The sequence below is a fragment of the Biomphalaria glabrata genome, chromosome 12, assembly GCF_947242115.1.
Source record: "Biomphalaria glabrata chromosome 12, xgBioGlab47.1, whole genome shotgun sequence".
NCBI lineage: Eukaryota > Metazoa > Mollusca > Gastropoda > Planorbidae > Biomphalaria > Biomphalaria glabrata.
In genome coordinates this window covers 3,246,880-3,259,741 of record NC_074722.1, presented here as the reverse complement: position 1 = coordinate 3,259,741, position 12,862 = coordinate 3,246,880, and the positions used below count along the sequence as shown (strand labels likewise).

Here is a 12,862-nt window from a genome sequence, read left to right as displayed (position 1 = left end):
ACAATTCAGAGATGTGTCTTTTGAAACAATTCAGAGATGTGTCTCTTGAAACAATACAGAGATGTGTCTCTTGAAACAATTCAGAGATGTGTCTCTTGAAACAATTCAGAGATGTGTCTCTTGAAACAATTCAGAGATGTGTCTCTTGAAACAATTCAGAGATGTGTCTCTTGAAACAATTCAGAGATGTGTCTCTTGAAACAATTCAGAGATGTGTCTCTTGAAACAACTCAGATGTCTCTTGAAACAATTCAGAGATGTGTCTCTTGAAACAATTCAGTATGAGCAAGAGAAATTAATTCTATGATGAGATGGGCTTTTTTATTTCCCTTCTGTTTTGAAAAATCATTCAGCAAGTTTAAAATGGTATGGTTCTCAAAGAATAAAACTGTCAAGCTAGTGACTTAAAACAATTTAAAGCTAAATAACTTTGTTGCATAATTCAAAATGGTCTGGTAATGGAAGGGACATAATGGCAGTATATTCTATATTGATCAGATTTACTTGTTATATCCCAATTGATTGTCACTAGAAATATGAAATTTGTTTTATTGCTAAATATATCCATTCTGCTTGTTATTAGGTATATCCTTTCTGTTTGTTATAAATATATCCATTTTGTTTGTTATTAGGTATAGCTATCTGTTTGTTATAAGGTATATCCTTTCTGTTTGTTATAAATATATCCATTTTGTTTGTTATTAGGTATAGCTATCTGTTTGTTATAAGGTATATCCTTTCTGTTTGTTATAAATATATCCATTTTGTTTGTTATTAGGTATAGCTATCTGTTTGTTATAAGGTATATCCTTTCTGTTTGTTATAAATATATCAATTTTGTTTGTTATTAGGTATAGCTATCTGTTTGTTATAAGGTATATCCTTTCTGTTTGTTATAAATATATCCATTTTGTTTGTTATTAGGTATAGCTATCTGTTTGTTATAAGGTATATCCTTTCTGTTTGTTATAAATATATCCATTTTGTTTGTTATTAGGTATAGCTATCTGTTTGTTATAAGGTATATCCTTTCTGTTTGTTATAAATATATCCATTTTGTTTGTTATTAGGTATAGCTATCTGTTTGTTATAAGGTATATCCTTTCTGTTTGTTATAAATATATCCATTTTGTTTGTTATTAGGTATAGCTATCTGTTTGTTATAAGGTATATCCTTTCTGTTTGTTATAAATATATCCATTTTGTTTGTTATTAGGTATAGCTATCTGTTTGTTATAAGGTATATCATTTCTGTTTGTTATAAATATATCCATTTTGTTTGTTATAAGGTATATCCTTTCTGTTTGTTATAAATATATCCATTTTGTTTGTTATTAGGTATATCCTTTCTGTTTGTTATAAATATATCCATTTTGTTTGTTATTAGGTATATCCTTTCTGTTTGTTATAAATATATCCATTTTGTTTGTTATTAGGTATATCCTTTCTGTTTGTTATAAATATATCCATTCTGCTTGTTATTAGGTATATCCTTTCTGTTTGTTATAAATATATCCATTTTGTTTGTTATTAGGTATATCCTTTCTGTTTGTTATAAATATATCCATTTTGTTTGTTATTAGGTATATCCTTTCTGTTTGTTATAAATATATCCATTTTGTTTGTTATTAGGTATATCCTTTCTGTTTGTTATAAATATATCCATTTTGTTTGTTATTAGGTATATCCTTTCTGTTTGTTATAAATATATCCATTTTGTTTGTTATTAGGTATATCCTTTCTGTTTGTTATAAATATATCCATTTTGTTTGTTATTAGGTATATCCTTTCTGTTTGTTATAAATATATCCATTTTGTTTGTTATTAGGTATATCCTTTCTGTTTGTTATAAATATATCCATTTTGTTTGTTATTAGGTATATCCTTTCTGTTTGTTATAAATATATCCATTTTGTTTGTTATTAGGTATATCCTTTCTGTTTGTTTTAAATATATCCATTCTGCTTGTTATTAGGTATATCCTTTCTGTTTGTTATAAATATATCCATTTTGTTTGTTATTAGGTATATCCTTTCTGTTTGTTATAAATATATCCATTTTGTTTGTTATTAGGTATATCCTTTCTGTTTGTTATAAATATATCCATTTTGTTTGTTATTAGGTATATCCTTTCTGTTTGTTATAAATATATCCATTTTGTTTGTTATTAGGTATATCCTTTCTGTTTGTTATAAATATATCCATTTTGTTTGTTATTAGGTATATCCTTTCTGTTTGTTATAAATATATCCATTTTGTTTGTTATTAGGTATATCCTTTCTGTTTGTTATAAATATATCCATTTTGTTTGTTATTAGGTATATCCTTTCTGTTTGTTATAAATATATCCATTTTGTTTGTTATTAGGTATATCCTTTCTGTTTGTTATAAATATATCCATTTTGTTTGTTATTAGGTATATCCTTTCTGTTTGTTATAAATATATCCATTTTGTTTGTTATTAGGTATATCCTTTCTGTTTGTTATAAATATATCCATTTTGTTTGTTATTAGGTATATCCTTTCTGTTTGTTATAAATATATCCATTTTGTTTGTTATTAGGTATATCCTTTCTGTTTGTTATAAATATATCCATTTTGTTTGTTATTAGGTATATCCTTTCTGTTTGTTATAAATATATCCATTTTGTTTGTTATTAGGTATAGCTATCTGTTTGTTATAAGGTATATCCATTTTTTATGTTCGAGGTTTAGCCATGCTGTTTGTTATAAAGTATATAACCAGTTTATTAGTTAGTGTTTGTTATCAAGATCTAAATTAATGTATTGTTCTGTTCAAATACTCTGTGTTCATCTGTTAAAACAACTTGTGTTCATCTGTTCAAACACCTTGTGTTCATCTGTTCAAACACCTTGTGTTCATCTGTTGAAACACCTTGTGTTCATCTGTTCAAACACCTTGTGTTCATCTGTTCAAACACCTTGTTTTCATCGTTCAAACACCTTGTGTTCATCTGTTCAAACACCATGTGTTCATCTGTTCAAACACCTTGTGTTCATCTGTTCAAACACCTTGTGTTCATCGGTTCAAACACCTTGTGTTCATCTGTTCAAACACCTTGTGTTCATCTGTTCAAACACCTTGTGTTCATCTGTTCAAACACCTTGTGTTCATCTGTTCAAACACCTTGTGTTCATCTGTTCAAACACCTTGTGTTCATCTGTTCAAACACCTTGTGTTCATCTGTTCAAACACCTTATGTTCATCTGTTCAAACACCTTGTGTTCATCTGTTCAAACACGTTGTGTTCATCTGTTCAAACACCTTGTGTTCATCTGTTCAAACACCATGTGTTCATCTGTTCAAACACCTTGTGTTCATCTGTTCAAACACCTTGTGTTCATCTGTTCAAACACCTTGTGTTCATCTGTTCAAACACCTTGTGTTCATCTGTTCAAACACGTTGTGTTCATCTGTTCAAACACCTTGTGTTCACAGGATCACAGAGTTGTTGTGGCTGACTTTGGCCTGGCCAAGATTTTTCCACATCATGAAAATTTTCACTTGCACTCCCAGGCGGAGAAAGAGGCCAACAATGGTGGAGGAGGAGGTGGTAAGCTGGGAGGCAAGAAGAAGAGATTCTCCAGGAGGAAACGTCAGACAGTGGTGGGCAATCCTTACTGGATGGCCCCGGAGATGATGACCAAAGGAGAGTATGATGAGAAGGTGGATGTGTTTTCATATGGCATCATTGTCTGTGAGGTCAGTATTTAGTTGATAACAAATGTTAGTCTGTGAAGTTAGTTCATACAATATATTATATATAGTTGTGAGGTCAGTTGATACCAAATGTTAATAGTTTGTGAGGTCAGTTTTTAGTTGATAGCAATTGTTAGTTTGTGAGGTCAGTATTTAGTTGATATCAAATATTATATATAGTTGTGAGGTCAGTTGATACCAAATGTTGATAGTGTGTGAGGTCAATGCTTAGTTCATAACAAATATTCTAGTCTGTGAGGTTAATATTTAGTTGATACCAAATGTTAATAGTCAGTGAGGTCAATGCTTAGTTCATAAAAAAATATTATAAGGTCAGTGTACACTTGATCAATTCTTATTGTTCCTCGGTACTCTGCTTTCAAATCATCTGGTTTACACATTTATTTGCTCCACAGACTATTGCTAGAGTCACAGCTGACCCAGATTATTTGCCACGGTCCATTGACTTTGGATTAAATGTTGAAGCCTTCCACAAAAGGTTCTGCCAAGATTCTCCTGAGCCCTACTTCATGTTAGCTGTCCTGTGTGCCCAGATTGAACCTGATCAGAGGTAAAAGGGATTTAATTTGTGATCATTAGCTTGAATTCATTCTGCACTAGCGAAATGTCACAGGGCATGGCACAGAATCACTTGGCATCTTTGCCTTTTTAAAATAATTAATTATATTAAGTAATTGATTCACATTATGGGAAGCATGGTCGAGAGGCTAAGTACGCTTGGCTTGGCTACCTATGAAGGGGGCTCGAGGTTCGACACCCGACTCGAGCAGAGTTGTGATTACTGAGCGCCTAAAGAAAGCACGGAAAACCTTCTCCCAGATACCCCCTCTCCCCACTGGTCCACAAATGAGATTGGACCAGAGCGCTCTGAGCATGCTATAAGCATGAAAGTAGCGCTATATAAAAAAAAGCTATAATATAATATGGCTTTCAATGTCTCTTTTTTTTATTATTTTAAAAATTATAATACCTTTTATTGGATTAAACAAATATTATGATTTATTCATGTGTATAATGTCCGCCAGTAAATAATGGAAAACAACTCAAATTGTATTGTGTGGTCGCCAATAAATAATTTTTAAAACTAAGCACTCTTTTGTAAAATGAAAGTACAAATATTTGTTTTCTTCCAGACCAAGTTTTGAAAAAATTCACATGCTTTGTGAAGCCTTGGACTTGCATGTGGAACATGGCATGGCAGTGCCTCCAGAACTTCAGGGCAGCACCGTCCAGTTCTACCGCAATCTTAAGCAGTCACTGTATGGGGAGAACTTTAAAGACGTGGACAGCTGTACCCAGGCTGAGCATAAACCCAGCACTGATGTGAACCAGAACAATGTTAAAGAACCCAAACCTTTTGATGTCGTTGACGGCATGCAGCTAGCTTCTTGTTCCTCAGGAAGTAGTGGGTCCAACGCCAGTCAAGAAAATGCCAGAAATTTGTTCAGTGACGGGGAGGAGGCAGAGGAAGAACTTAACAAGCCCTCAGCAGGGGTCACCCTCACTGATTCCAGTGTGACCGCAACGACTCCAGCAACTGCGGAGGACCAGGCTTATTTTTCTTGTTCCTCTGCCACATCCTCCCTTTCCCCGTGTTCTCCTTGCCTCTCAGTGGAAGAGTTTGTCTCAGCCCAGAGTGGCTCATCATCCAATGAGAGTACACTGGATCTCACCAGCAGCCAATCATTGAGATCCACACATCAAGAGTCTACCAGCACTGCTCTTAGCCACACTGACCACTCTGTGGATTGTTGCTTGAGTAGTCGGCCCGGAGCTTCTCCTTCACCGTCTGACCAGTCCCCGTCTAAGGACAGATCTACAATGCAGTTAGAGTTTGGGATACAGATTTCCCCCCCTCATAGCACTGGCACCAATATTTCCGTCTTTCTTTCACCTTCCTCACCAAACCAGGACACAAAGCCAGGCTCAAAACCTCGAAGTCTAGTGTACCTTGGCTCTAACTCCTCTGCCCACTCCACTTCGCCAGCATTTACTTCCCCTGGATACGAGACGGAGCTCAACAGTATGGACACCATTGAAGAGAAATGTGAAGACTTGGACCATCTGGACAACACCATGGACGCTCTGAATAGGAAACTGGACAAACAGTGCTCATTGACTCTAGACGTGGACAGCAGTGTTATTTTCTCAAACAGTAGATCAAAGTCCTGCGAGATGTTAGCGGAGCTGACCACCAGCAACAGCCCAGATGTTCCGGCCAAACAGGATAAGCCAAACTGGTCCTACAGTACTCTCCCTTTCTTTCTCAGCCCCGGGCATGAACGAGGACTCAGCTCATCTAGGAGAAGACTGCGGCGCTCGTTGCAAGATTTGCGAAAAGGAAATGTGTAAGTGCTGTTGATATCACTTTTTGGATCTGATTTGTTTCTTGCGGCACAAGTGTTAACTTAATGACTGAGACTACAGGAAAATGTCAAGGACCAAAACTAACATGTGTTAAAGATGTAGACTGTATGGGCCAATGTCAAGGACCAAAACAAACATGTGAAAGATGTAGACTGTATGGGCCAATGTCAAGGACCAAAACAAACATGTTAAAGATGTAGACTGTATGGGCCAATGTCAAGGACCAAAACAAACATGTTAAAGATGTAGACTGTATGGGCCAATGTCAAGGACCAAAACAAACGTGTTAAAGATGTAGCCTGTATGGCCCAATGTTACGGACCAAATTTCCAGCCTCAAAAATGAAGTGTAATTATTGTTGTGTCACTGGTTGTCAATGTATTCACAATGAATTTTATTTATGAAACTAATGTATAAAGAAATCTGTTTTTTTGTAAAAGTTGAAAGTGAGTCTTTATGAACTCCCCAATGTAAGACTTGAACTTGTTGGAATACTTGTTATATAAAGGCTCTATATTGCCTGCCCTGATGTCCACTGAATGTTAGTCTAGCAGTGGTAAAAAAAATAAGTCTGTGATTGAATGTTTTGCATTGGCCAAAATCAAATGATAAAATATATTTTAACATTATACATATTGTTGGACTATTGTTTTATTACAGTATAAGTAGCAGGTATTATGTATTGTTATGATCTTAGGTCATTGAAATATCACTTTTTACTGCAGCCTGAGGCTGAAACACTTGTTTACTTTGTACTTGCAATGTTAACAATCAAATTGTGTTAAAAGTAAAAGTGTTCCTTTTTAGTAGCTAGGAAGTGAATGTCATTTAGGTCCTACCCTTAACAAGTCACTTAGATCTGCCCTAGATGTCACTTAGGCCCTACCCTGTACTAGATGTCATTTGGGTCCTACCCTTAACAAGTCACTTAGATCTGCCCTAGATGTCACTTAGGCCCTACCCTGTACTAGATGTCATTTGGGTCCTACCCTTAACAAGTAACTTAGATCTGCCCTAGATGTCACTTAGGTCCTATCCTGTACTAGATGTCATTTGGGTCCTACCCTTAACAAGTCACTTAGATCTGCCCTAGATGTCACTTAGGTCCTACCCTGTACTAGATGTCATTTGGGTCATACCCTTAAGAAGTCACTTAGATCTGCCCTAGATGTCACTTAGGTTCTACCCTGTACTAGATGTCACTTAGGTCCTATTCTGTACTAGATGTCATTTGGGTCCTACCCTTAACAAGTCACTTAGATCTGCCCTAGATGTCACTTAGGTCCTACCCTGTACTAGATGACACGTAGGTCCTACCTTGTACTAGATGTCATTTAGGTCCTGCCCTGAAGTTCTTGTCACTTTTAGGCCCTGGAAAATGTTTGTAAAGTTTGTGAGATGATAAGCTGTTCCCTGCCATTGAAAACAGAGTCCATGCCAACTGAGTGCCTGGCATTTAGTCTCTAATTGAACCTATGCAACACCAAGTGTTTATTGTGCAGGCTGTTTCAATGCAGTCTGAAAGTTGTTTTTTTGCCATGCCACTAGTTGAAGTCTAGTTACAACTTGATGGTAACATTTATTTTAACTTAATATTGATTGTGAAGTAGAAATAATTTGTATCTAGATAAGGTAACTTGTTTAGACAAGGGCAGGCTACTGTAAATGTTTTTTAATTTATTATTTGAAAATGTTGGATTCATTCCCCTGAAAAAAAAAGAAAAAAACTATATATTTGTACAATGAAATTTTTACATTCACAAGTTTTGTTCAAGTAATGTTTGTTTATACATAAGCTGAACAAAAGATTGTTGGCCCGCAAAGGTGGGACCATTATCCTACATAGAAGGGACCATATCCAATTTATTTATTTACTTTTTGGAGGATTAACTTGTTCAGTTTGCTCAGATTAAAATTGTATAAATATTTATTTACCTGCAATGTCATTCAAAAGTTTTAAGTTCTTTTCACATTTTACAAGCTAACTAAAAAACAAAATATATGAGCAAATAATTATCACTTTTTACAAGTAGTTTTTTTTAAGGGAAAATTCAGAACTGCCTACTGAGTACTCCTGTGTTCTTTAGACGAGTCAGTTTAACCAAACAATTAATGTGATCTTTTTTTAAGAAGTCCATTAAGAGTAGCAAGTAAATATCCAAATCTATTTATTCAACCTGGAAACTATCAGATACTTTTAGTATTTGATAAAGATCAACAAAATCTTGAGAGTTACCTACGTGAGCTATGCAGTCTTCAAATGTTACTTGCATTTGTTAAATACTGTACAGAGCATTCGTCTATTGATGTACTCCATTGAACATACTTTCATTTATCGATTCAAGGGAGACAAGCATGCTCTCTGAGTGCTCATTCAAATATCAATCTCAAACTGAGACGTCAGATCACATGACAGAAAGATATTTTTAGTTTTTTTTCTAGTTCTTAATTGTTGGGATTTTTAAGCATTTTAAAAATGGATAACAAGAGAGAGTAGTTTAGACAATGTCTTCCTTGTAATCTAGCATTTTATGAACAAAAACATTTGATTAATTGATTCAAGGATTCTCATTCCACAACTTACTGTCTCTGTAATAAGACCTCATACTTGATGATCAAATTTTGATCCAAGCTGATGCTAATTCAAAATCTTCTATGCTAAAAACTTGATCAACTTAATAACTAATAACTTTTTCCAATCAATTTCCCAAAGAGAAATCTCAAGAAATAAATACAGTGTGTAGTCATGATTTAATATCTGAGCTTTTGAAGAATTCTTTGTAATCATTCAGAACAAAACAAAAACATTGACACTGAAGAGAAATGTCATAATAAAAATAAATAACCAATCATTTTTTGTTTGTTATTATGTTGTTTTTGTGTGTTTATATTCTACACTTTAATTTTGATTAAAAATAATCTATATGACAGCAAGCTAAGATGAATTTCTATGGAACGTGGTGAATGGGTGGTTAAGTGCTTGGCTTTCTAAACGAGAGATCTCTGGTTCCAATCTCAGTGAAGATTGGCATTTTTAATTTTGGATTTTTAGGATGCCAGGAGTCCATCCAACTCTAGGGGTATCTGACATTAGTTGAGAAGAGTAAAGGCAGTTGGTCATTGTGCTAAAAAACATTTTATTTAGAATTTTCATCACAACCTGAGGGCGTCACAGGGAAAATATTCATGAACAATCCAGCCTCACATACGCTAAAACAGAAATATTTCAAGGACTTCTAAGTAGCAATCTATCTTGCAGTTAGTGGGTTAATTTAAATCAAGAGTACCGGTAGCACAGAATGAAAATAAAATCTGTAAAATTGAAAAATAATTAGTCCAACACATTTGTTGGAATGTCTGCGAATGAATGCTTTAAGTTTCAAGCTGTGCCCTTTAGGGCCAGGTTTGGAAGTATCTTGTCGAACACAAACACCAGTGCTTCAGACCTCAGGGTACAATATTTTGTTTTTCCAACTTATTCTATGACTTGAGAATGTATCCTCAAAGAAACAAAACATAATCAGAGTAAACATTTTATGTCTAAGGCAGACTTTATTACACAAAGACATTTAATTGTGAGGCAGACTTTATTACATGAAGACATTTAATTGTGAGGCAGACTTTATTACATGAAGACATTTAATTGTGAGGCAGACTTTTAACATGAAGACATTTAATTATGAGTGAGGCAGACTTTATTACATCAAACAAAATAGTTTTTTGTTTTTATTTCTTTAAATTATTTTTAGCATTCTGTTACCAGTCCTATAAATATTTTTTCCCTTTTGTTTGTAAAAATGTTTGTAAAATGTTTTACATGTTTTGGATGTTCCTTCAGAGTTGAAGATAATTACTTCCTAGTCCAAACCTCCCGCAGGACGACAGGGGATGGGAGCGGGCAGGGTTTGAACCCTCGACCATCGATAAATCTGAACGACAGTCCAGCGCGCAAACCACACGACCAGGCAGCCATCCTGACTTCAACATGTGTTCTTCTTTTGAATTTGGCTTGTGTAAAGAACCTCCCACAGAGCTCATTTGTGAAAGATAATTGGCTCTATCATAATAATGAGTGAAGTGTTATTTATGCTTAATTATCTTTTCAGCTTTTTCTCCTCCAGTTTTCTTTTACAGTTCTGTTGCTAATTACTGGATCTTTATTAACTCTTTCTCTCCTAGCTGACGCTACCAGCGTTGATTCCACCATAATGTGGTAAATAATTACGGAGAGAAAGAGTTAAAATAATAGGATTCACAATATTGCAGATATGTATTTAATGATAAATCAACATGCAGGACTAGATTGACCTAGGAATATGCGCAGGAGGTAGTAATCTTCTTTTTTGAAGTAATGTCTGTATTTCATAAGAAAAGATAAATATTATTAGAAAGGGAAAAAAAGAACAGTTCAACCTATGTATGATGGTAATGGGGCACTGAAAAGACTATTAAACTTTTTAAAGTCAAGTAGAAAGAGACAACCTGACTAGCAGTGTGATCTAAGAGCAATATTGATAAAAACTAAACAGTCATAACTGTTAGGTAATATTGATAAAAGCTAAACAATCATAACTGTTAGGTAATATTGATGAAAACTAAACACTCATAACTCTTAGGTTATATTGATCAAAGCTAAACAATCATAACTTTGAGTCTAAAGTTATATTGATAAAGGCTAAATATTCTTCTTTACTCTGGAGAAATTATTAAGTAGTCTGATTTCTGATCATTTTCTGTAAAAAAACATTTTTAAAAAGTCCTTGGTAGTAACATTAAATGATCTTTACAACATAGTGCAAAGACAATATTTGACCTTCATCAAGTTCACAATGACCCACACACAGGAAATAAATAGCTTGTTGTCAACTTGAAAACAAAACAGAATATCATATCATACAACTTTTATCTTTTTTTACACATTGTTTCGTATTTATCTGATTGGTTAAACTTTTTCAATTTTGTTTTTCTCCAAACATCATTCATACCAGAAAAATTGATTGCCAGAATAGTTTCAATTTTATACTTGAATGGCTTCACAATACAAAAGAGGGGAAGGGGTGGCAGCAGGAAAACATTTGGCTGCTGAAGTGGCCAGGTACTCTTTAGAAAGTCTAAATTTATATCTCCATCTATCACTTTAGTCCTTCATATCTTAAACATTGCCCAAGATTAAGTGTTAGAAGATTAGAAAGAAAACGGGGAATCAAAAACTTTTGATGTCAGTTCTGCTTGTAGCCTCTGAGACTCTCAGACACACAATTATATACACACTGGCATAAAATAGTAATTCTACTTAGTAAAAGAAAACTAATCCCTGATTAGTTAATCACAACAAAACTCTGTAGAGCTGATAAAATGTCTAAAACCATGAAAATGTCTTGCAAAGCAACAAACTATTCATTTTGAATATCAATATCTAGGGGGACATCATACAAACATTTACATTTGGGTCACTGGCACAAGGTCTGAGTTTTCCCTCTTGAGCCTGTTGATAATTTTTGTTTTTGTTGAAAAGTGCTTTTTTTTTTTTATGTTATATCTATGTCAAGGCTGATTGTAAAAACAAAATAAATCACTTGATGTAGGTGCGTGTGTGTGTTGTTCATTAGTTACTAGCAAAATACAGTCTCTTGATTTTGTCTCCTACATATTTATTTGAACTAAAGTCAACTACAGCAAAGAAAGAAGAAAAGGCAATGCTGAAACTACTGAATATAGCTAAAGATAGGTCAATTAGGAATAACTACTGAATATACCTCAAGATAGGTCAATTAGGAATAACTACTGAATATACCTCAAGATAGGTCAATTAGGAATAACTACTGAATATACCTCAAGATAGGTCAATTAGGAATAACTACTGAATATACCTCAAGATAGGATTCTTGTAACAACAAACTACAATGTAAACTTTGGATAAACATATTCTATATATACATCTATCTGCTGTACGTTTGCGTAAAGTTAGATTGATGAATTCAAAACAAACTTCAGTTGAATGTTCAAATAAAGATATTCTAAACTTGTTCAGATAAAGATATTCTAAACTTGTTCAGTTAAAGATATTCTTAACTTGTTCAGATAAAGATATTCTATACTTGTTCAGATAAAGATATTCTAAACTTGTTCAGCTAAAGATAATCTATACTTATTCAGATAAAGATATTCTATACTTATTCAGCTAAAGATATTCTATACTTGTTCAGCTAAAGATATTCTATACTTATTCAGATAAAGATATTCTATACTTGTTCAGCTAAAGATATTCTATACTTATTCAGCTAAAGATATTCTATACTTGTTCAGATAAAGATATTCTACGTTTGTTCAGATAAAGATATTCTATACTTATTCAGCTAAAGATATTCTATACTTGTTCAGATAAAGATATTCTACGTTTGTTCAGATAAAGATATTCTAAACTTATTCAGCTAAAGATATTCTATACTTATTCAGCTAAAGATATTCTATACTTGTTCAGATAAAGATATTCTACGTTTGTTCAGATAAAGATATTCTATACTTATTCAGCTAAAGATATTCTATACTTGTTCAGATAAAGATATTCTATGTTTGTTCAGATATAGTTATTCTATACTTGTTCAGATAAAGATATTCTACGTTTGTTCAGATAAAGATATTCTATACTTGTTCAGATAAATATATTATATACTTGTTCAGATAAAGATATTCTACGTTTGTTCAGATAAAGATATTCTATACTTGTTCAGATAAAGATATTCTATACTTGTT

General features: G+C 33.5%; 1 protein-coding gene across 3 annotated transcripts in view; it reads left to right on the top strand.

Annotated features, from left to right (window-relative positions):
* Positions 1-8,961, top strand: part of LOC106052117 (LIM domain kinase 1-like) — a 42,307-nt gene extending 33,346 nt beyond the window's left edge. For all 3 annotated transcript variants that reach the window (XM_056005966.1, XM_056005967.1, XM_056005965.1), the window contains exons 13-15: positions 3,461-3,724; positions 4,138-4,292; positions 4,876-8,961. In XM_056005966.1, the coding sequence (XP_055861941.1) occupies positions 3,461-3,724; positions 4,138-4,292; positions 4,876-6,094 (1,638 nt within the window). In that variant the 3' untranslated portion in view covers positions 6,095-8,961. The remainder of the gene's footprint in view (positions 1-3,460; positions 3,725-4,137; positions 4,293-4,875) is intronic.
* The last annotated feature ends 3,901 nt before the right edge of the window (positions 8,962-12,862 follow it).